Here is a 26119-nt window from a genome sequence, read left to right as displayed (position 1 = left end):
GGTTAAACAAGGTTAAACCTTTGCAGCCCTGGCCCTGTTGAAAGTATCTAAATCATATCTGTTTTACTGTTTTTATATTTTGTGCCATGCCAATTTACCCAGCCAGACCACACTGGTCTTGTATTAGTTTCAGGGGAGGGCACAATCACAGTCTTTGGATTAGCAAATAATTGCTGATTTAAATGGTTAATTCACTGTTCAGTGTAAGGTGAGTTAACTTTTGGCATGTTATAGAATGTCATATTGTTAGCAACTGGTCTTCATTTGTATAATTTTTTTAATTGTTTGCTTGCCTCTTGGCCTGCAGGCAAATAATTCTATAAACATAAATCAGCCTATTGTATTTGCTTGAAAAATAAATTATAAAAATCAGCCAAAAATGTATTCGTGTGTGAAACTACATTTCATGTTAGTTGGCTTTAAAATATAAAAAAAAATATATATATATATATATATATATGTATATATTCACACAAACACTAATAATATTCTATACATATAGACACGTGTCACATCGCGGGATATCACCATTGTACCTTTGTTTTGTCCTTGTTAATAAAGTTTGCTTGGAAAAAAAATCTCTAGAAAGCAAAAATTGTCTCAATAAAGTTATTTGAAAAGCGAGTGCGGAACAGCTATGGGGAAGAGCCGGGCTCGAAGGTTTAAACCTGGGTTGTTTGCCCCTACATTGCCAGTCAGACAGTCAAACGGACACGGCGAGCAGGAAAACTGTGAGACACTGCAGGCGGAGGAGCTGCTGCAGAAGGTGGGCATGGGGCGCCCATACAGCGTCACTGTATCAGCACGTGTGTGCCCCACAGCCATAAGGCTGCGTGCGTTCGCTCTGGCACTGCGTAACTTTTATTTGCATTTTCCCAGCTCCAGAGTCCCAGTCCCGAAGTAAGGGAATTTGCTTGTGCCAGTATCTCCAGACTTGTCCAGCTGAAAAAAGTGATCCCATCGTTCTTGCAGAAAGATGCGGTCCGATGCCTGGGGCCACTTCTGCTCGATACGTGCCTGTCCGTACGGGAGACTGCTGCTGGTGCTTTACGGTATTATTGATGTGCATGAAATTCTGTCTATTATGTTACGAATCATATGATGCAAACTGAACTTACGTGGAAAATAGTACTGCAACAAGCGCATGAAAGAGAGTTTTAAAAAGAAATGTAAGCCGAATTGGCAGTATAAATCTGCACGTGTATGGCGACCTTAAGTGGGCTGAATGCTACACCTGTATATAGGTGTCGCATTCAGCCTACTTAAGGTCGCCATACGTGTGCAGATTTAAACTGGCCATACACGCACCGATGATATCGTACTACACCTTGTGCTTTGGCCAACAGTATGCTGTGTTTTAACTGAACATCTGGTCTAAACTAGAATAGTGTGTATTCCTACTTAGTAAGGTTTTATGCCAAAACCGATTTAGATACAGGTATAGGACCCATTTTCCATAATGCTCTGGACCAAGGCTATTCCGGATAAGGTCTTTCCGTAATTTGGATATCCTAGTCTACTAACAAATCAATAAAACATTTATTAAACTTAATAGGATGGTTTTGCATCAAAAAAGGATTAATTATATCTCAGTTGGGATTACAATTACAAGTTTTATTACTACAGAGAAAAAGGAAATTGTTTTAAAATTCTGAACCATTTGATTAAAATGGAGTCTATGGGAGACGGACTGTCCATAATTCAGAGCTTTCTCGATAACTGGTTTCCAGATAACGGATCCCATACCTGTACTTGGAACTTTAATTGCCAACCTGTTATATAATAGCATTAAAGGAGACATATCCTATAAAAATTAAGAATGTACCAGTGAATTATACTCCTCTAGATATAGAAGGAATGTGCTTAAAAAAAGTTGTGTTTCTGACTGATTTATTGAGAAATTCCACCAAAACCCCAATAGTCCCGCCCATCTGTTCCACTTCCTGCTGGCTGAATTCTCTGGATGAGCTGGGGAGCCGGCGGCCCTCCCTACACTACACTGTAGGATAGGAACCAATCAGCAGCTAGGCTGCCCTGATAGGGAACTGAAGCCTGTGACTGCAGGGCTGTGATTGGCTCTCCCCCTCCTGCTGTGCTTCTGGCAGGGACCGTTAGGACACGCCCACTCCATTTCACACACCGACAGAGAAGAGAGCGGATCTATAGGGAGCTCCAATAAAGGGGCCATTTTTACAAATAGGATTAATTTTAAGCACAAAGGGAAACCAGCACCGGATATTATTCATAATTGCCTACAAATTTAGGGTTTTCCCATTTATCCAATAGGTCTCCTTTAAGGGCAACACCACTCAATATAATTTTGCTTATTATTTCTTTAGCAACCTTCATGTAACCTGCATTCTATAGTCATAATAGTTTTCACATTTTTAATTAATTTTCACCATTTTATGTTAAGTAGCGTAACATATACTGCTGCAAAACTATATGTGCTGCAGCAATATTGGGACACATTTTTGCTAAGCAGTACAGTGCCTTTATACTTATACCTTTTAGCTTAAGTATGGCTTTTTGATTTTCATTGTTTTATCATTGCTCCACAGTTTAATTCATTGGTGTACTTGCAAAGATTTGCCTGAGCTGGGAGACATGCTTATTATGTGCATGCATGTTCTTAAACTTAGCCAGCTGCACTGGGAACTCCCTCTTGTTACAGATGACATTGTGCTTGTTACAAGCATTTTTGGGGCACAGTTGTATTCCCCAACTTAAGTGCAGGCTCTGTTAGCCCACACCTCTGATGGGGAAACAGTTTTCCCTAAATTTTAAAGGTGCCATTTAAGCTCACTTAACTTGAGAAGCCCAATTATCTTAAAACAGATTCCAAAACATATAAGTTAAAAAAAAAAAAAAAAAAAAAAAAAAATTCCGGATAAGGGATCTTTCCATAATTTGGTTCTCTGCACCTTAAATCTACTAAAATATTATTTAAATATTAAATAAACCCAATAGGAGTGTTTTGCTTCCAATAAGGATTAATTATATAATAGTTAGGATCAAGTACAAGGTACTGTTTTATTACAGAGAAAAAGGAAATAATTTTTAAAAATTAGAATTATTTGCTTATAATATGGGAGATGGCCTTCCAATAATTCAGAACTTTCTGGGTAACTGGTTTCCAGATAATGGATCCCATTATCTGTATATATTTATCTGTGGCTAAGTGGCCGGGCATCCAATATTGGTCTCAGGCAGGGCTAGCTTCAAAGTGTTCTCTCCCAGCACTGGCAAAGCGCCTCATGTTTTAGAATGTGTTTTAATAAAGTATAGCTCCTTAAGTTGTTTTTAAAGTGAGCTTAATAAATGTTAATGGGATATGGGATAGTTCACTTTTAAATTACCTTTTGGTAAGAATTACCAGAACTTTTTCCACTTTTAATGTGACCTATAAACTGTACCACTCAGTTGAAAAACAAACTGAAATCTTTTAGGTGGAGGGAAGAAACCAAGCACCTTTTGATTTTATTACAGCACCCAGACTCATACCCAAAAAGGCTATCAGCATGGCACATTTTGACTTTGCAAGATTTGCCCACTCTTCTTTGCAGAAATACTCCAAATCTGTCAGATTGCGAGGGCATCTCCTGTGCACAGGTCTCTTCAGATCACCCCACAGATTTTCAATCGGATTCAGGTCTGGGCTCTGGCTGGGCCATTCCAAAACTTTAATCTTCTTCCGGTGAAGCCATTCCTTTGTTGATTTGGATGTATGCTTTGGGTCGTTGTCATGCTGAAAGATGAAGTTCCTCCTCATGTTTCTAGCAGAAGCCTGAAGGTTTTGTGCCAATATTGACTTGTATTTGGAACGGTTTATAATTCCCTCTATCTTAACTAAGGCCCCAGTTCCAGCTGAAGAAAAACAGCCCAAAGCATGGTGCTGCCACCACCATGCTTCACTGTGTGTATGGTGTTCTTTTGGTGATGTGCAGTATTGTTTTTGCGCCAAACATAGTTTTTGGAATTATGGCCAAAAAGTTCAACCTTGGTTTCATCAGACCATAACACCTTTTCCCACATGCTTTTGGGAGACTTCAGATGTGTTTTTGCAAAATGTAGCCTGGCTTGGATGTTTGTCTTCGTAAGAAAAGGCTTTTGTCTTGCCACTCTACCCCACAGACCAGACATATGAAGAATACAGGAGATTGTGGTCACATGTACCACACAGCCAGTACTTGCCAGATATTCGTGCAGCTCCTTTAATGTTGCTGTAGGCCTCTTGGTAGCCTCCCTGACCAGTTTTCTTCTCGTCCTTTCATCAATTTTGGAGGGACGTCCAGTTCTTGGTTATGTCACTGTTGTGCCATATTTTCTCTACTTGATGATGACTGTCTTCACTGTGTTCCATGGTATATCTAATGCCTTGGAAATTCTTTTGTACCCTTCTCCTGGCTGATACCTTTTAACAATAAGATCCCTCTGATTCTTTGGAAGCTCTCTGTGGACCATGGCTTTTATTTTATTTTATTTTTTTGGTTTTCTTCCCTCCACCTAAAGTATTTCAGTTTGTTTTTCAATTGAGTGGTACAGTTTATAGGTCACATTAAAGGTGGAAAAAGTTCTGAAATGATTTATCTTTGTCTCATTTTTGTACAGCACAGGAACCTGGCAATTTACCAGGGGTGTGTAGACTTTTTATATCGACTGTATGTGTGCACAACCAACTACAATAATTAAAGTGTATGTCCTTAAAGGGTTGCTGACACCAACATTTTTTTTTAACCTCTCATTGCTTTAAAGGAACTGTAACACAATTTTTTTACATTCAAAATATCCCTTCTATACACTTTCATTATCAAATATAGCATACAAAAATTTCAACAGCAGTAGCGTTTTTTCATAGAAATCTTACTTAAGCACTGATTTATGGCGAGCAGGCAGCAGTTCACTCCCAAGTCTCGCACCACGCTTCCGTTCCGCTCCCCCCTCCACCCCCCTTCCTCTTCATGCAGGCACACACATCGCTCCTTCAAACAGCAATGCAGACTTATCTGGAAAGAAGAAATGGTACGTCTCTAATCCCCTCTCCTCGCCCCAACTGCTAATAGCCCATAAATCACACAAAACTGACTTTGAAGAATGCAGCATTTAACTTCCGGATTAAACCGGAAGTCGCCGTATCGCCTTTTCAAGCTCTGCACAGTGCATTGGTAATGTAATTTATTTTGAAACCATGTAGAATATTGAATTTTTTTAAATGCTACATATCTTAATAAAGTATTTAGAAGGGATATGTCAAAAGTTATTTTTTTGTGTTACTGTTCCTTTAACATTGTATTAACTTTTAATTTTTAGTGTAACACTACTTGCCTACTACATTTATATTTCCTGTACTATCCCCTATGTAATTGCCAGAGGGGGCTGCCATGTTTGTGCTGCAATAGTTTGTTGGTATTTAAAACACCTCTATTGAATTCAGCTTGAAAAGTGCAGCCAATCACAATCCTGCTGCTTTCCTGACTCTAGTGCCGTTTCTGGCTTCAACCCATGGTAATGTAATTGTGGAAGTGCATACCATCTAATGCTTAATATCAACATTGAGTATTCCTAACACTGCTGTGAATAGTTTGTGTAGTTATAGTATCAATTTAATGCAATTTGCATAAGAGCAATGGCAAGCATACCCAAACAGCATTTTCATATAGATCTATGTACCATAGCTGGAATTTTATGTTTCAGCTTGAGCTATGAAGCAAGATTTAGTGAAATGACTACAGCAGATCCTAAATTAAACTCCGACTTTTTTTTTTTTTTTTTTTTACAGCAAATAGATAGAAGTGTGGTCTATCAGAGCAGCATGCAGGAGTGCATCATTCTGGTTTGTGCCTGGCATCAAAGAGTGGGGGTGTAAATCACAGGCAACAGAGGCCTTTTTTACAACAAAACCAGCATGATTAAGGCTAATGTGCCTCAGGGAGATTTAGTTGCTGCAATTTTTAAAAAGCGAGTTCCAGCGACAAGTCGCTCATCTCTTCCTAATAAGCAATTACTAGAGATTTCAACACCGGAGCGATTCTATTTCCCACAAATCCAGGTGTCATATTCCCTGCCCACAATTAGAAATTACTTTCAGTTTAGTGAAATCTCAGCAGCTTCCTGCTCAGTGGGTTTTACTTTCAGTGATTTAAATAGTTTTAAATGACAATGCTTTCTTTGTAAAATCGTTTGAAAAAGGCTCTCATAGCGATTCGGAGCGATAAGCGATTTGAAGTATCACTGGTTTAGTTACTGCTGATTTATATTCTTCTCCATGTAGAGACAAAACGAGCGAATTGTCACTGGAACATGCTTTATAAGTCGGCAAACTCACAGTGCAGGTTTCTAGATCTGAAGAGGAATAGGTCACGTCTTTAGGAGATGCAGAGACTGTTTTGAAGTAAGGGGAAAAAATAAAGAATAAGTTGTTTTTTGTTTATTATCACTTTAAGATATTTTGTATTTCAGAAACTTGAGCACCTGTGGTGGTTTTGACGTATGCGATGATATGGTGACCAGGGATATCATGACACCATTGGTGGTTTTGCTACGTGAGGTTTGTAATATTTTATAAAATGTAAAATTAACCCTTTAAGTGCCAGCAGAGTTTTGCATTTCATAAGCACTAAGTGCCAGATGGTTTTAAACATTTTGAGCTTTCTCACATTAGGAGCAATTCCTAAGGTTTTTTTTTTTTAGTTTATCTCGGAAAACTTTTTTTTTTTTTTTTTTTTTTTTTTCAGGAGAACCTGAGCTTTCTAAATCTGCCTGAGTTTGTGTATTTTCAACTGATTCAGAAAGCCTGTCTCTTGAATGTGCCAATAGCAGATTTGTATAGCTTTATGGAGATTTCTGACTTCAATAAAATAAAAAATCCAAGCAGTAAATTACTGAATTTTCAAATCATTTCATCAGCATACAACATTACTTTAGATTCCAAAGCTAAAATTCTACAGATTCTGTCATATACAAAATGGGTAACCATGTTTTTATACCAAAGTTTCTATAAAAATTTATGAAGATTCTAAAAAAATTGTCTCAAAGCTTCCACTTTAAAGCATCTTATCTCCTACATAGCACTAGGTTATTCTATGCCCCACATTTCATAACGTTCCAGCATAAATCATTTTAAACATGAACGCCACGTGCCTACTGAACTGTTTTATGTCCAATATGCATAGATGTACCAAACAGTATAACGTTATGTGCATAACCAACAATACAATCAAAGTTACAACATGAGGTTAAAACAACTCAGTATATTTTGAGTATGTGGCACATGAGGTAAACCTGCGCATGAGCTAAAATGCACTATGGCCCACTGCCAGGCCCAAAATGGCAATCTTTATATGCTTTCTTTATGTTTGATATATACACCCATCTGTTGTATGACACTATGGAATATGTTGGCACTTAATAAATGTGTTTATAATAATTATATTTGCTGCCTTAAAATTTTCTGTTGTGTTAATGTTATGTTGGAAACAGCAGTCTTCACTGGGGTTTTCTGAATTTTTATTGAATTGTTTTTTTTACAGTGTGCGACTAGTCTAGATGTCAATATCGAATCTACAATAAAAAGCAATGATATTACCAAAAACTATGTGCAAGATATTGCAAACCAGGCTCTTAATGTACTGTGGAATGTGTGGTAAGTACATAGTACCATAGTGGTTCAACCTTTCATGCCTATATATAACCTGCCTAACTGCTAGTTGATCCAGAGAATAGCAAAAAACCCTCTTTAAAGCCTCTCCAATCTGCCTCAGAGGGGGGAAAAAATCCTTCCTGACTCCTAGATGGCAATAGGACCAGTCCCTGGATCAACTTGTACTATGAGTTGTCTTCCATCACCTTGTATTTCCTTACTTGCTAAAAAGCCATCTTTTGAAGCTTTCTAATGTATAAGCCAGTGCGACTGATTTAGGGACAGGACTCCTTTCTTCTAATCGGAATGGATGCCCTTGTGTCTTCTTGGAAGGACATACTGGGAAATAAAGTATTGGGATCATATAATAATCTCTCTGTGAGATTTATACATAGTTCATATTTCCCCTTAACACTAACTGCAAGCAGAATTAGAGACTGCGGTAATTTTATTGCCAGACCATTTTCGAACATTTTGTGCTCTTTCACTTTAGGGACCTTTCTTAGGGGCTACGTTTAGTTTACCTGGGAAAACAATATATTGTTTGGTTTTTTTCAGGACAACCTAAGCTTTCAAAATATGCTCTAATTTTTGTATAATTCCACTTCTGTAACAAGATGTAGTATTCTAAATATCTAAAAAAAAAAATAAAGAAAAATATTTTCCATAATATAAACACATATACCAGAAACATAAATAATTTTATGTAAAATACAATGTCTCCTGAACTCACCAATACCAAATATATAATTTTATGGAGATTTCTCACTTGTATAGGTCAGAAACTCCCAGCTGTACACTACCAAATTGCAAAAGCAATGGTCCAAAAAAGGCATACTTTATATTTAAAGGCCAAATATTCCACTAACAGTAGGTTAATCCTACATATTTTTAACAGAACAGATTCTGATGAATACAGAACAAACACTTTTTTTCTACACCAAGTTGAAATGCTTTCCTAAATTTATCAATTTTTATAAATTTTTTGACTTTTTTTGAAAAATCATTTCTAAGCTTCCAGTCTAGAGTATCTTATCTCCCACATATCGTTAGGTATGAAGGTAAAACTCCCTAAATATGAACACCACAGGTCTACTGAACAGTTCGATGCCCAATGTGCATAGGTTTATCAAAGTACATGGCACTTACAGACCCCAAAATATACCTTGTGCATACTAATTTTATGCCTTACGTTTATGTAAATCATAAACACACTGCTAGTTTTATGTGTGGTGAAAACTGCAAAAAAGTAGGATGGCCCCATTTTTGAAAAGTACACATTCTGACAAATCCAAAACAGGTAAAGATGTCTTTCTATACCAAACTACCACATGGCAAGGCTACACTAAAAAATTAAACTAACAACAATGCAAGCATAAAATGGCAATAAAATCACAAAAATGAAATCTAATTAAGCAAATAAATGATTTGACAGTGTGGTTAGTGGTCAGAATACCTGATCCTAAATCATTTTTAGGGGGAAAACAAAGGACAAAATGATAAGATGAAGACAAAAAAAGTGTCTCTGTGTATGCTTGTGTGTACATCTCTAAAAAGTGTGTGAATGTGTTTTATGTGTGTATGTGCAAAAGTGTGATAAAGAAATTAACCCAAAAAACTTTAGCAAAATGTGTATGTGTGAAGAAAAGAAACCGTTTTTGTGAACATCGATGAGTGTCCCAAGATCGCAGACCCTTCACAGCAGGAAGTGCTTGGGCGGGCGCTAGAGGGCTGGGGAAGAAAGCACTAACAGCAGATGTGTATGCGATCGCCTTGGTCTTTGCAACAGTTGGATGTCACTGCCCTAAATGTTATTTTCAGTCTCTAGTAACCCGCACACTGTCTGTTTAACCATGTACGGTGTCTTTTGCAGTGAAAGCAGCAGTAAAGCATTGTGTATATTTAACAAAGAAAGATGTGTGGACATTGTTCTTCAGTGTCTGAGCAAGTTCCAAACTAATACTGAAATGGCAATTTCAGCAGGTAAGAGATTTATTAAACGGAGGCACGAATACAACTCATTTAAAATATTATAGCTTAACTAATTAATTTATTTCCTCATGTACAACCATGGTTTTATTTTAATCTACAGCATACTGCCTACAGACAGTCACAGAAGATAATCAAGATCTTTTAAACTCAGTTGACACTTCTTCTCTGCAGATGCTGGAGTCTGTGATGTTAGCCTCAGCTAATAACATGGATATTAGGCTATTACAGACATTAGCTGCTGGTAAATATAAATTAGAATTTTAATATAACCTGGACTGTTTTGGAATGCATGCACTTTTCAGTTAACAAGAGAATTCAGGCATGAAAATTTTTTTTTCAGAGAAGGAAAGTTCAAATCACTGGGGGCAAATATTAGGCAACCCCCAGTAATTGCAATAGCTTTACTGATGTTCCTGTTGGCTTAAAACTGCAGCGACCCAGGGTATTTCTGTAGGTGCACCACAGAGCGGTGCTCTTCCACGTCTTCGTTCTCACAAGGTGTAGAAGTGTGAGTCAAAAGCTAAATTTAAACTGAGCATGTGCTGGACTGGGTCCAGAGAATAATTAAAGGAGAAGAAAAAGGCTAAGTCACTTGGGAATACCATAATGTTAGGCACCCCCCAATGACTTTAATCGCTTACCTTTTACCCCGGGCTGGTGCTCCTGTTAGGAGAAAACCGCACCAGCCCAGGGTACTTGCAGTCAGTGTTTCCACTTCCTTATTTTTTCTGTTTTCTGAATCCCTGGGCCGGCACATGCGTAGTAGAGTGAAAAAGCCGACTTTTTTGTTAAAGTTCGGCTTTTCACTCTACTGCACAAGCGCGAAGACGACAGAAGGAAGAGGAGACGCACCCAGGCTGGTGCGGTTTTCTCCTAAAAGGGGACCAGCCCAGGGTAAAAGGTAAGCAATTAAAGTCAGTTGGGGGTGCCTAACATTTTGGCACCCCCAAGTGACTTAGCCTTTCCTTCTCCTTTAAAAAGCCGAAGAAAATTGATCTCTGTAGCTTTTACAGAGATACCCCAGTCTATTCAGTTTTCAGCAGACAGGAGCACTTTTCTAAGAATTAATTAATAGGGCTTGTGCTGAAAATACTTTTTGCCTATTTAATTGGGAAATATAGTTTTTATTCCTTGGTCTAAAAAGGCCAAAATTAAAAAAAGAAACAGAAGTCACATTCTACTTTAAGTCAAACATAACTTAATCAGAAAAGTGTATTTACCTGTATAAATAAACAAAGTGCATGTGTCGGCATCAAAATACATTTTTGCCCCAGTATCCACCCTATGTAGCTCCACAGAGGCTGACGCTAGGCTTGTCAATGGATCTATGGTATTGTGCCCATAAAAGCGGAATCCTCTTTCCTCCACGTCTATAAAAACTGCCTGCAGAGGAAAGCAGTAAATACTCTTAGTGTGCCCTTGCCCTTATTATATCAGTAATTCAAACATTTCCAAAAGTATGTTTATCCAGGAGGAAAGAAGAATTTAGCTGCATTGTGTGTCCTCTGTAAAAACAGGCAACTTTATAAGATCAATAGGGAAAACCATTGTTGTAAAGTTTGAACTTAAAGGCAGACATGTTTATGGCGCATGCTCCCTTAAAGGAACAGTAACACCAAAAAATGAAAGTGTATAAAAGTAACTAAAATATAATGTGCTGCTGCCCTGCACTGGTAAAAGTTGTGTGTTTAATTCAGAAAGTCTACTATAATTTATATAAATAAGCTGCTATGTAGCCATGGAGGCAGCCATTCAAAGGAGAAAAGGCACAGGCACATAGCAGATAACAGATAAAACACTATTGTATTCTACAGAATTTATCTGTTATCTGCTATGTAACCTGTGCCTTTTTTCCAGCTTGAATGGCTGCCCCTGTGGCTACACAGCAGCTTATTATATAAATTATAGTAGTGTTACTGTAACAAACACACCAGTTTTACCAGGGCAGGGCAACAGTGCATTAAATTTTTATCACTTTAAAGCTCTTTCATTTTTTGGTGTTACTGTTCCTTTAATCATAGGCAATTCAAAGGCATTTTTGGGCGCTTTGTCACTGTGGTAAATCAGATTTCCCATAGGAAACAAAGAGCTCCTTCTGCCATTGCACTAAAGGCAACCATGGTGGTTAACAACCTTGTTTGCATGTCACAGCTTCTAATTTCAAATGCGCTGTGGCTGATACAAAGCAGCAACAGGCACTTTTTGGACAAGACCTGTCAGTACTTGCTTTTACAGTAATATAGTAAATTCTATATATATATATATATCTATATCAGCCATTGTAGTGTCTGCACTCCAAAGCTTGTAACTTTGCGGGGTGCACAGCCAAAATTTTAGTATTCAGCAATAAATATTCCGTGGCCGGCACACCCTTAAAATTTGTCAAAAGTCTATTTAAGACACATTGTTTCAAAATCAAAGAATAAAGGGATTCTTTTTAAACACTATGTCTTAAATAAACTTTTGACAAAATATATATATATTTTGTATATATATGATAAATGGATGCCGCACTCACAGGTCTTAGTGAAAAATTTATTGTGCCAAACTAACGTTTCGGCTGACTCCACAGCCTTTCTCAAAGTGAACAATGAATACAGCAAACCCACTCATATAAACCCCAAAACCCAGCTGATGACGTCATAGACAGTGTAATTAGTGATTCCCCACCCCTTATGTGCAAGATCCACAAACACTAAATGAAAATTCAAAAGGAACATGGAGTAAAAAGTATATACATATTGAATAGAGATATAGTGGAAAGAGTTAAACAGAACGAAAGTAAGAAATAAAGAGTAAAAAATAAAAAAGAGGCACCACCTGCTATAGCTGAACTGCAACTCCCACTCTCTCAACATGCAGAAAAGTTAAGTGAATTCTATAAGCGCTAGGTAGGCAGCGCTGGCAGAGTATGTTTAAAAATACTGAATATATTGCGCTGACACATTACACGCTTAGATGATATCTGTATTTAAACTCAGGTGCATTTCTTTACTGTTTACCATGCCCCTTATGTTCATTCTCCATACATACAATAAACCACCTTTTGAGTGAAACTTCAAGATGTGCTCAAAACAGTTGTAGCTACAACCTGCTGGCTTCCATCTATCAACTAATATGCAAGCTATAGAGTTCTAACTTGTGCAGACCCCTTGGTTAACATTGATTGTTATGCTGTTTTATTTTTCCAAAGGGTCAATTTGGAATTTACGAGAGAGAATTCCATCCTCCATGCAAGCAGATTCGATAACTGCCATTCTAAGAATCTTCGCTGAGGTTCTCACTGTTGATGCTGGCCAATATATTGTTCAGATGAAAGAAGCAGAGTCAAAAAGGTTAAGTGCAGCCACTGTTGAGCATGAGACTGAAGAAACTACAGCAATTCTAGATACTTCTTTGAATGAAGAGGATGAAAAGATAGATGGTTTCAGTAATCAAAAGAGGCTTACGGATATTTCCGATTTGATCCCGGTAAATCCAAAAGAGAATTTATTTTTTGTATAGAAGAAACAAGGTTTTTGCAGAGTACAGTAATGGTAAACGGATAAGTCCTTTGTTGTTTTCTGATGTAATTAAACTTTATTCTGCTAGGTGTTTTCACACTAAAGTACTGAACCATATTTTAATATTTAACCAGAATCAGATTTTGTCTAACCAGAAATATTCTGCAGCATTTACCCCACATAAAACAGGCAGTGTATTTTTGACATAGTTGTTTGCACAAGGTACATTTGTGGGGATTTTACATGCCATATATGCCTTGTATAACGGGCATCACCTTTATTTAGTAGACTTTGGCATTCAGATTTATGATGTTTCCTCTTGGTACCTAAGGGCTCTGGCACACGGGGGAGATAATATACTGTATTGTGCATGCTTTGTGTCGAGGCGAAGCACATAGGCATCCTCCCCTTCTGGTCCTAACTTGAGTGCCATTGAGGGAGTGGAAGAAGGCACAGCCTGCATCTCCAGACACTGCTCACTGCATGGAGCACCAGATTTAAATCATGCTGTACGTGCAGGGAGCAACAACCCTGAAGGGGTGAAAGTGTTGTTAAATGAGCCCTAAGAGGCGTGCTCTTTTGCACCCTAGTGCTCTTGTGCTTACAACCCCCGGGGCTGTAAATTTTATATTATAATAATAATAATATAATTTAATATATAATATATTATATTTAACCTGTCTTGGATTAGGCAGAATTTTGTACTTTCCGGAAATATTTGGTTTCCTGGGGTATTCCACCAACAATGGTAGAGACCTACAGAGTTTCCTAATTTGTACTAATAAAAAAAAAAAAAAATTATTAGTCTTAGGGATGCACCTAATCCACTATTTTAGGATCCAGCTGAACCCCGAATCATTTGCTAATACCGAACTTAATCCTAATTTGCATATGCAAGTGAGGATAAAGAAGGGTTGAAGACAACCAAGTGCTTTGCGCAGAATCTGTTAAACCAGAGACATGGATTGAGTCAAATCTGGATTCTGCTAAAAAAGGTGAATATTGACCGAATCTTAGATTCAGTGCATCCCTAATTAGCACACTAACACTTTTTTGAAAACATTGCTCCAGAAATCTGCATATTTTTTTAATATTTTTTTTTTCTGGCATCACCTGACCAGAAATAATGCTATTCTAACTGTAATAAGAAGTGTGAAAGTAAAAGACAGAACTTTGTCCATTAGTTAGCTCATGTGGCTTAACGTGTGTGTGATTTTGGTTTGATTGTGTGCACTGTGAATTGTATGATCCCAGGAGCTGGGCCTTAGTTCTTAGAATGGCATATCTATTTAGGATTACCCAATGGAACATACTACTAAAAAGTGTATTTGTATGAAAAAGTGTAATCTGTACAGTCAATGAGGATATGCAGTGAATATACCGATAAATATATATACATAAATATACATTAAAAAAAAAAAAGAGAGGGCCCTGGCTAAAACTGGTGTTCTGTTTCTGATCGATTTTTTTTTTTTTTTCCCTCTTCATTTTAAGGCTGCAAATGATGAGATAAGGCAAGCTACAGCACTGTTGGTGGCACAGAAAACAGCACTGGAAATTATTGTAAACATGTGCTGTAGTGATGGTTTGTATATTATTGTTATTATTATATATAATATATTGTAATTATTTAGGTTCTGTGAGTGACCAAAGTAATAGCAGAGAAGGTGCGTTTTGCTTTTAATTTTTCTAGCTGTAAACTCCAGGTAAGTAGTTATTAAAAAGGGAATACGTTTAATATGTTAAGAGAATCTGCTATTGGGACATGGAAGCTGGATAAAATGGGCAGGCCAGATACTCCATTTCAATGAAAACAAAAATTTAATACGCATCATCATTCTAAAATAAGAAAATTTCTAAATATAAACAATTTAAATATAATGCACCATTTCTTAAATAACCCTTGCAGCATCTCTCTCTTTATTTTCTTGAGTCAGAAATCAGGCTTTCACAATTGGGTCTAATACAGCCTTTGGAGGGATTTTCTGTTTGCCTAGAAGATGTTTTTGAGCTCACGCTTTTAAAATCACTAGAAATCTTGTCTCTCTATGTGCAGGATTTGTGTCAAAGTCAGTTATTTTGTTAGAAAATTATTTGTGCTGGAATCCGTTATTTGACTTAGCTGTAATACATCAGCTAGGAAAGTGATTATAATATACATTTTATAATCACTTTCCAGCACAGATTTGTGCTGGAATCCGTTATTTGAATTAGTTGTAATACATCAGCTAGGAAAGTGATTATAATCTAGTCCATAGGGTGCACACCATTTGCAGCAACAAATCCTGGGTGCTAGTACTAACAATGCACTGGAACAAGGACAGAACTCCTAGGATTTAAAGAATTGTGAGCAAAATGTAAATGCAAAAATAGAAAGGTTTATTACTGAACGTTTCAGTCTCACAGAAACTTTCACGGTCGAGTAAAAAACCTTTTTCTATTAGCCATTGTTAAGTTTCTATTGCCTATGAGTCAGGCGTCTAGTTTTTAGATGGAACAATAAAGACCTGGTTTTAGCAGCATGTCGTGTCCGGAGATGTTTGGAGCTCAACTGTATATTGTTAAGTTTCTGTCCACATTGTGACCTTTCTTGCCTTGAGAACAGTCCAATGTGGACAAAACATAACGTTGGCTGTTTATGCTGTCTTACATTTTCATTTTTAAGATAGTTCCTCTTTAAGATCTTTCTGAGCAGGATACAGAGCAGGAAGGCTATCAGCTTGTGGAAGCTACTTCCAGAGAGGCTGGCAGAGCCACTACAAGGAGCAAAGGATGCAATTGACTGAGAAAGTGTCAGTCTTAAAAAAGAAGAAAGTGTTTGTTGTGGATTCTGCAAGCTTACAGCTAAAGAAAATGAGTTAGTTTCGGTGGAACACTAAATTACGATTCCATGCTCGTTTCAGGACTGTATAAAGGAATACAACAACAATATGCCATTTCAGTCATTGTGTCTTAATGAATGCTTGCCTTTTCATGGGCAATTTATATAGCAATGCAATTGAAATATTATTTGTTCCAACAGACCCATCTGATGATGAATGGGAGATGCTGTCCAGCAGTGATGAAAGTGATTTAGGTCTTGAAAAATCATTGAATGATAGTGGTGGCCAGTTACTGTCCCCCCTTTGTCTGTCTGATGAGGTTCACTCTGCTCTTCTTAACCATCTTATTCCTAAAAAGGTACATCCCTACATTAAGAAGTTAATTTATAGTGGCAAATTACCTTTTATCTTTTTTCTTTTTATCAAATGTAGGAAAACACATTGCAGGATATTTTGCAGTTGGCCTTCATTTTTATTTTAATTTTTCTTTCATTCAGTCCCAGTTAACCCTAGCAACGAGAGATTCATTTGAATAACTTATGAAAGGTTAATGTTAGAGAGCCTGGATGAAAAGATATTAAAACTTAAACTTAAGTAGAGTAGAAGATTGAGTGCTTTTATATAAGTTATGGAATTTTTTAGGTAATTTTTAATACTTTCATATTTTACCACAGGGGGTATGAACATATTTAAATTATATTTAGAATTTACTGGATATTCTTGGCTCTTGTGTATTATACGTTGGATAATACAATGATTCACTGCACCAAGCCCTGTGTTGCTAACATTCTGTGCTGCTTTCAGTTGCTAAGCTTAGAAGGAGACCGAAACTTCGACCTAGTTCCGACCTACTTGAACTTTTATAAGTATATGTATAAATAAACACACTCCTATATATACTTGCAATTCTAAATGTGGTGAATATTTTTCCAGGTGTTTGAAAAGACTAGGTTTCCAAATAGCTCTGCTTTAAATATCTGTCAAGAGGCCTCTCCATGGAAACCAATGATTCCAAGGTAATGTTGTTTTTATTATCTTTGCATCCTGTCTATTCTGTTCATACCTGGGTACTCACACACATCACAAACATGTGTCGCGCATTAATGTGCAAATACATGGTGTAAAATTAGTCATCAAACCCAGCAAAGAAAGGACAGTACTCAAAAGAGCACAAAATAATTATCAATGTGACCATGGAGTAAAAAGAATCCAAAATTATTTTTTAATTATGTGAATAGTAAAAAAATGAAGCAAGAAGGGGTGGGAACCTTATTATCACGGGGGGGGGGGGGTAAGTTGGTTGATGAGAACGGGGAAAAAGCAGAAATTTTGAACTCTTATTTTTCATCTGTCTATACATCTGAGGAGCCAGCTAATGAAGGTTTCCCTTTTAATATGCCCAGTTCTAGTAATTTAGCTACTGACGCATGGGTCACTCGGGAGGAAATTCAAAAGAGACTTGAACATGTAAAGGTAAAGAAAGGTCCAGGGCCGGATGGGATTCATCCCAGGGTATTAAATGAGCTGAGCGCTGTGATTGCCAAACCTCTTCACTTAATTTTTCAGGATTCATTGAGGTCTGGCATGGTGCCAAGAGACTGGCGGGTTGCTAATGTGGTGCCGTTATTTAAAAAGGGATCCCATTCTCAGCCTGAAAACTATAGGCCTGTTAGTCTGACATCAGTAGTAGGAAAACTTTTGGAAGGGGTAATAAGGGATAGGGTATTTGAATACATTGCAGTTCACAATACTATTAGTTTGTGCCAGCATGGTTTTATGCGTAACAGATCTTGCCAGACTAATTTAGTCGCCTTTTATGAAGAGGTGAGTAGGAACCTCGATGCTGGAATGGCAGTTGATGTCATCTACTTGGACTTTGCTAAAGCGTTTGATACAGTACCTCACAGAAGGTTAATGATCAAATTAAGGAATATTGGCCTAGAACATAATATTTGTAATTGGATAGAGAACTGGCTGAAGGATAGAGTACAAAGAGTGGTTGTAAATGGAACATTTTCTAATTGGACCAGTGTGGTTAGTGGAGTACCGCAGGGGTCAGTCCTTGGTCCTTTGCTTTTTAACTTGTTTATTAATGACCTGTAGGAGGGCATAGAGAGTACTGTTTCTATTTTTGCTGATGACACAAAATTGTGCAAAACTATAAGTTCCATGCAGGATGCTGCATGGAACTTGCGATTTGACAAAATTAGAAAACTGGACAGCAAACTGGAAAATGAGGTTCAATGTTGATAAGTGCAAAGTTATGCACTTTGGTAGAAATAATATAAACGCGAACTATCTACTGAATGGTAGTGTGTTGGGGTATCCTTAATGGAGAAGGATCTAGGGGTTTTTGTAGATAACAAGTTGTCTAATTCCAGGCAGTGTCATTCTGTGGCTACTAAAGCAAATAAAGTGCTGTCTTGTATAAAAAAGGGCATTGACTCAAGGGATGAGAACATAATTTTGCCCCTTTATAGGTCCCTGGTAAGGCCTCACCTTGAGTATGCGGTGCAGTTTTGGGCTCCAGTCCTTAAGAAGGATATTAATGAGCTGGAGAGAGTGCAGAGACGTGCAACTAAACTGTTTAAGGGGATGGAAGATTTAAACTATGAGGTGAGACTGTCGAGGTTGAGGTTGTTTTCTCTGGAAAAGAGGCGCTTGCGAGGGGACATGATTACTCTGTACAAGTACATTAGAGGGGATAATAGGCAGATGTTCTCTTTTTCCCATAAAAACAATCAACGCACCAGAGGTCACCCCTTTAGATTAGAGGAACGGAGCTTCCATTTGAAGCAGCGTAGGTGGTTTTTCACGGTGAGGGCAGTGAGGTTTTGGAATGCCCTTCCTAGAGATGCGGTAATGGCAGATTCTGTTAATGCCTTTAAGAGGGGCCTAGATGAGTTCTTGAACAATCAGAATATCCAAGGCTATTGTGATACTAATATCTACAGTTAGTACTAGTGGTTGTATATATAGTTTATGTATGTGAGTGTATAGATTGGTAGGTGTGGGTTAGGTGTGCTGGGTTTACTTGGATGGGTTGAACTTGATGGACACTGGTCTTTTTTCAACCCTATGTCACTATGTATTTTTATATTGATGCGGGATGCATATTTGTGACATACATGAGTGCCCGGGTACGGTTTGTTGTACAAAGGACTCATTTGATGTACATTTCTACATATACAGTTATATACTGCATTTGTATATTTAAATGGGGCTTGTATTTTAAATGATTTTGTGCTTAGTTTATTTCATACTGGGCCTACAACAATTTGAGACCTGTTTCTTTATATAACGGGTCCACCCCACTGTTGGGCTTCTTCTTTTGTCTTTGTTTTGTTACTTTGTTGAAACAGTCTGATGCGATTGGATTATATTAGTTTGGTAATCCCTAATATTGAACTCACAGGTGGTGGTAATACCACAAATTTACTGTAACTAACAAGATGATTGCTGCATGTATCAATGATTTAGCATGCTCAACTGTTACCCGAGTTGTTTGCAGTACTCACCATATATAGCTTTAAAAAGTCTGGGTCCTTGTTTACAGCTCTGGCAGCATCCAGTGAAGCTGCCCATGAATGTTGAGTCTTTGACTTCTTTCACCCTTAAAACTTTTTCAGGCACAACTGCAAGGTACTGTTTTTTAACTTTTATCTGCTTTTTGACCAGACTAGCAAGTATACTGATGAAATTCACATAAAAGGGGAATTAAATTGTTGTATGAATGCCACTTAATTGAATCTCCTGGTTTAGACTTTAAGTATTCTGTTGCAGGTTGTACACAATACAGTACAGAGCTTTGACCTGTTTAAACAACATCCTGTCTGTGTTTGATGTGGAAAACCTTGGAGGAGCCTCTGCCCTGCAGGAGCTGGCTCAGCACCTCTTAGAGATTGTTTTTACTCAGTCTGGTAAGTGATGGCTGTCAACTCTTTACAGCACACATTTTGCAAGAAGCTAAATCACCTAATAAGGTGGTTTGTAAATATACTTATGCATTTATATTGTTAGGACATTTGATATCTACTTGAATCTGCATAGCTGTTAGGTGGTTAATATCATTTAACAAAAATCTAATTTTTGTTTTAGCATAGAGTAGGCTAGAGTAAGGCACCATATAATAATCACTGCCTACATTTTTGTTTTTAAAAAAATCCAATCAAATACATGTAAAATCTAATATAAAAAGCATTGTAAGACCTGCCCAATAAAGTAGAACAAACCAGTAAAATGTTAGCCACTATGTTCCTGACATCAAGCCATTTTTCAAGTTAGGATTTGCATTTAGTATATTGTATGTTAAAAATACCGACATGGAAACCTGTTATATTTTCATGAAATATCTCATTTATAATATATATATGTATTTATAATAATATATATATCTATATATCTATATATATAAATCTATATCTATCTATATCTATCTATATCTATCTCGACAGACAGACAGACCTGTGTTTTGCCTGAAGAAGTTGTGTCCTGTCTCTTATGCTCCAGATCCTCTGCATGCCTGCCTACCATTTCTAATTCCCCCAAAAATTACGTGTACAGGCAGTCAGCATGTCACAATATTATATAAATAAATAAGAGAGAGATCAAAACATATATTTACTCAGATTGTAAGCTCTACGGGGCAGGGACCTCCTTCCTACTGTGTCTCATACCACATGGCACATATATATATATATATATATATATATATACACATATATACACATATATGTATTTATTGTATTTATTTATTATATCACTTGTCCTCCCTGTGTGTAATTTTGTATTCTGTAAGACTGTACAGCGTTGCGTACCCTTGTGGCGCTTTATAAATAAAGTTATACATACATACATACATACATATATTTAAAGTAGCACAAACAGCTGACGTAACGTTTCGGTTCCCATCGGATACATACATACATTGGTTGTGCACACATACAGTCGATATAAAAAGTCTACACACCCCTGGTAAAATGTCAGGTTCCTGTGCTGTACAAAAATGAGACAAAGAGAAATCATTTCAAAACTTTTTCCACCTTTAATGTGACCTATAAACTGTACCATAGTAATAGATATCAGTCAGGAGAAGGGTACAAAAGAATTTCCAAGGCATTAGATATACCATGGAACACAGTGAAGCGGTCGTCATCATCAAGTGGAGAAAATATGAAAGAAAAGATGAAAGAACTGGACGTCCCTCCAAAATTGATGAAAGGACGAGAAGAAAACTGGTCAGGGAGGCTACCAAGAGGCCTACAGCAACATTAAAGGAGCTGCACGAATATCTGGCAAGTACTGGCTGTGTGGTACATGTGACCACAATCTCCTGTATTCTTCATATGTCTGGTCTGTGGGGTAGAGTGGCAAGACAAAAGCCTTTTCTTACGAAGACAAACATCCAAGCCAGGCTACATTTTGCAAAAACACATCTGAAGTCTCCCAAAAGCATGTGGGAAAAGGTGTTATGGTCTGATGAAACCAAGGTTGAACTTTTGGCGCAAAAACAATACTGCACATCACCAAAAGAACACCATACCCACAGTGAAGCATGGAGGTGGCAGCATCATGCTTTGGGGCTGTTTTTCTTCAGCTGGAACTTGGGCCTTAGTTAAGATAGAGGGAATTATGAACAGCTCCAAATACCAGTCAATACTGGCACAAAACCTTCAGGCTTCTGCTAGAAAGCTGAACATGAGGAGGAACTTCATCTTTCAGCATGACAACGACCCAAAGCATGCATCCAAATCAACAAAGGAATGGCTTCACCGGAAGAAGATTTAAGTTTTGGAATGGCCCAGCCAGAGCCCAGACCTGAATCCGATTGAAAATCTGTGAGTTAATCTGAAGATGGCTGTGCACAGGAGATGCCCTTGCAATCTAACAGATCTGGAGTGTTTCTGCAAAGAAGAGTGGGCAAATCTTGCAAAGTCAAAATGTGCCATGCTGATAGACTCATACCCGAAAAGAGTGCTGTAAAAAAAATCAAAAGGTGCTTCAACAAAGTATTAGTTTAATGTGTGCAACCACATTATTTTAGTTTTTTTTGTTTTCTTCCCTCCGCCTAAAAGATTTCAGTTTGTTTTTCAATTGAGTAGTACAGTTTATAGGTCACATTAAAGGTGGAAAAAGTTCTGAAATGATTTATCTTAGTCTCATTTTTGTACAGCACAGGAACCTGACATTTTATCAGGGGTGTGTAGACTTTTTATATCCTGTGTGTGTGTGTGTGTGTGTGTATATATACACACACCCGGTCCGCCAGAGGACAAAAACCACCAAGGAAGTGATTTTCAATTTGAGTTCTCTTACACTATCTGAAGCTGAGATGAATTTATTATCCAAAGGATTGTCCTTTGTACCAGTGCAATCGCACACAACCTCTTGATATCCTTATTGACATACACCGATTTCAACGTACATTGAAGCTCAAAGAACATTTTAGGATCCCGAATCCCCAGAAAATTGCCTTCAAAGCCCCCAGCTCCTTTGAACCGACCAACACTCCCAAATCAATTGAGGCATTTTCACGCTTGATGATTGATGAGACCAAAAAAATTCCTGCTCGGCACATGGACTTTCCTAATCTCGCAAAGAGTGAAAAGAAATCTATTCACAATCTTGCAACCAATTCCAGCATAGTGATAAGACCCGCGGATAAAGGTAGCGCCATAGTCATACAGGATTACACAGATTACAGATCAGAAATCCTACGCCAACTTCGCGATCCAAACACTTACCTCCAATTGCCAAGGGACCCCACAGTTCAATACATTCATTTTTACAGATGGATTTATCAATGGGCTGCCTGACACAGGACACGTGGAGTACACCCCATTTGCCCAATCCTCTATACACTCCCCAAGATTCACAAGGATATGACTTCCCCACCTGGTCGCCCGATTGTGAGCGCTCGTGGCTCGCTTCTCCAACCACTGGCCATTTTTGTTTTTTTGCTCCTGAGGAAGCGTGCTGTGAGCACGCGAAACGCGTTGGGCTTTTTGTTGTGTCTGATATACTGCTTCACACTGTAAGTAGCCTGCATTGTGCAGGGGCTTTATTTTACATATTAAACGATTTTATACTATTTTCGATTCCTCTTCATTCCATATACTCTGAGGACTAAGGATGCACTGCAATCAATAGCCGAATTGACTTCTCTACATGCTCTTATTTTAATTAAATCTGGTGAGCATTTACTTTGGACACATCGTGTGGGTGTGATACACTGCATTGGGCTGATATATAAGCACTTTTGATTGTCCGATTCACTTAATATATTTGCACATTTTGCACCAAATTAGAACGCTAAAAATCTTTTAGCGTTTTAGTCACAAAGAAAGTTTTGTACGTATTGCACTAGTTTTGCTTTTGTTTTTCTCTAATTCCATGCGCTTCCATCAACACGATTACACACATTTGAGACCCATCTAAAAAGGGAGGGTTGTTCTTATGAGGAGGCAGCACACGATCACACAGTTTCTACTATACTGAAGATTTGGTTTCAAAGAACTCCACCAAGAAGCGCTGAGTATTTGGGGGACCACCCTATTAACTGTTACACTATCTACAGCCCTTGGTCCAGGCAATGCCTACCTACATTAAAGACTCCGGCGATTTTCTCAACAAACTTCTTTCTCTACAACCCTTGCCTCCAACAGCATGTGTTGCTACAATGGACGTCTCACCCTTATACACTGTGATCCCTACCCACGCAGGCCTTGATGTAGTACGCGACTGTCTCCTTGAGAAACCCTGCTCCGGCATCCCCGATTGATTTTCTTATCCAACTGTTACGGTTCTGTTTAACCTTGAACTATTTCAAATTTGAAAAGTCGTTTTTCTTACAGGTTAGTGGTACCAGCATGGGCTCTAATGTGGCACCTTCCTTTGCCAATTTATACATGGCCTATTATAAACAGTTCTACATCCTACCCATGTATGGCATGTATATATACAGACTCTATCGCTACATCGATGACCTGTTCCTTATATGGACAGGGTCATTTGATCAATTTCACACAATGGTTAAAGAACTGAATTCTCTGCCTACACCCATACGTTTCACAGCAGCCATTGATCCTTTACAAATTTCATTTTTGGATTTACTCATCACTATTACCCCAATGGGTATACACACCACTACCCACAGAAAGGAAACTGACTGCAATACCTTATTACATCGCAGATCGTGCCACCCCCCGCACCTACTTAGGAGTATTCCGTTTTCCCAGATGATTCGCATGATCAGAAACAATACACACTTACCACAACTTGATCTTCAACTAGATGACCTCGTTGAACGCTTTTTTGCTAGAGGATATGATCGGCCCTTTCTCCTGCAATGCAAGGAACGTGCTCTCACCCACAGACAGGATGACCTTTTGCGTAATAAGGACAAGAGTCTAGGTGGCTCTACTGATGAGAGGCTCACATTCCTAACTACTTTTTCTCCAGATAAAAAACCAATCACAGATGCTATCCTCAATCACTGGTCTGTCCTTGCAAAGGATAAAACATTGCCCCCAGTGTTCAGGACTCCACCACGGATCGCCTACAGAAGGGGCAGCAGCATCAGGGAATTGTTAGTAAAGACTGACCCCACACATTGTTACAACCCTGAGAAACCTTCTTCCTGGCTTGGTTATACTAAACTTGGCTGCTACAAATGCCCTTCATGTATTACTTGTGGCTACCTAATGACGGGATCATCCTTTAACCATCCCCATATGGGCAGACCAATCAGTATTAAACACCGGGTGTCCTGTACTTCCAAATATGTTTTCTATTTTATTAAATGCCCCTGCGATCTATACTATGTGGGGAAAACAATCACAACTTTCCGCGATCAAATGGCGAATCACCGATCTGCCATCCGAGCTGCTTTGGACACTGGGAAAGCTGAGACTCCACTAGCATTTCATTTTGCAGCACAGCAACATTCTTTGGCCACTATGCGCAGCATGATTATTGATCATGTCCCAATCCCCACCCGGGGTGGAGACCATGACCAATTATTGTTACAGATGGAGCTCAGATGGATACACAAATTGAACACTTTAAAACCCTTATGGCCTTAATGAATTATTCTCGTATTCTTCCTTTTATTTGCCTTGACACCTTATTCCCTTTGCTGTATCGTAAATATGTTTTTGGGGTCTAACTGACATCTAACTTGCCCCCTCCTGCTGTTCCTACGATTTGTTTTTATCGTGATACCACCAAGAGCAATTCATCTCAGCTGATGGATGCCTGATGTGCCTGATAGTTGATCCTTGTCATCTTTTAGATACTAAAATACGTTTCTATGTTTCCCCTATGTTTGTTACATTGTATTCTATACACTTTGATTCCTGCTCTATCTTGGTACATTTGTTCACACTTGGCTACATCTGATTAGGTTTGACTCTTGGCTACAAATCTGTATGTCTTGAATGACTTCCATTGTCTTTTTCCATAGGTGTTTTTTTCTTTATCTTTTTTATTTTCTCTCACTTGTTCCTGGGTGTTCGCAATTTTGTTTGTCCTTTTTCCCCTAATCTGTCAGTGACGGTAAATATGCCTGCTCTTTTCCATAAATTTGCCTGCTCCTCTCCCTAACCTGTCATTGACGGTAAATTTTTCATTGATACTCCTCTATTTAACTGTTACCCAGGGATAAGCGTTTTTGGCTTTGAAATCCTGCAGTTGTTTGTTTCCTTTTTATTTTTATTTGTATTTTTAATGTATACTTTTATTCTTATTTTTGATGTAGTCGCTTTTGGTAACTACTGATTTATCCAGAGGTTCTCCATATTGACGCATGTACCTGTTTAAAAATTACTGTTGGGTACAGTACCAGTTCTGGCCCTCTGTGCCCTAGTAATATACACCTACGGCCCTTGTGATTGGCCCGTATCGCTGACCCGTGGCTGGTCCTTGTCGCTACACAGCTCACAGGAGACACAATAGGAATACCGTATTGGTTTGTGTCCCTTTGTCATCTGGGGTTCCTGTGCCATACATGTGGACCAGTCTCCTTTTAATATGGACAGGCGGGTGCTGCTAAGGGATCCGGATACTATCTATAGGGGACCCCAAGTTTGTATTGCGCACCTTCGCCGATGTCCCTGCCATGCCTACTTTAAGAGCGGCGACCCTGTCATGTAGTCCTGAGTCAT

General features: G+C 38.2%; 1 protein-coding gene across 1 annotated transcript in view; it reads left to right on the top strand.

Annotated features, from left to right (window-relative positions):
- The first annotated feature begins 625 nt into the window (after positions 1 to 625).
- heatr3 (HEAT repeat containing 3) overlaps positions 626 to 26119 on the top strand; it is a 33924-nt gene continuing 8430 nt past the window's right edge. The window contains 11 exon segments of the mRNA NM_001011439.1: positions 626 to 766; positions 880 to 1052; positions 6460 to 6547; positions 7530 to 7642; positions 9513 to 9622; positions 9732 to 9872; positions 12825 to 13102; positions 14629 to 14719; positions 16157 to 16314; positions 16890 to 16972; positions 19740 to 19876. Coding sequence (NP_001011439.1) covers positions 638 to 766; positions 880 to 1052; positions 6460 to 6547; positions 7530 to 7642; positions 9513 to 9622; positions 9732 to 9872; positions 12825 to 13102; positions 14629 to 14719; positions 16157 to 16314; positions 16890 to 16972; positions 19740 to 19876 — 1501 coding nt within the window. The 5' untranslated portion in view covers positions 626 to 637.

This window comes from Xenopus tropicalis, chromosome 4 (genome assembly GCF_000004195.4).
Source record: "Xenopus tropicalis strain Nigerian chromosome 4, UCB_Xtro_10.0, whole genome shotgun sequence".
Taxonomy (NCBI): Eukaryota; Metazoa; Chordata; class Amphibia; order Anura; family Pipidae; genus Xenopus; species Xenopus tropicalis.
Note: the sequence above shows the minus strand (reverse complement) of the source record. Positions and strands in the feature narration are given on the sequence as shown.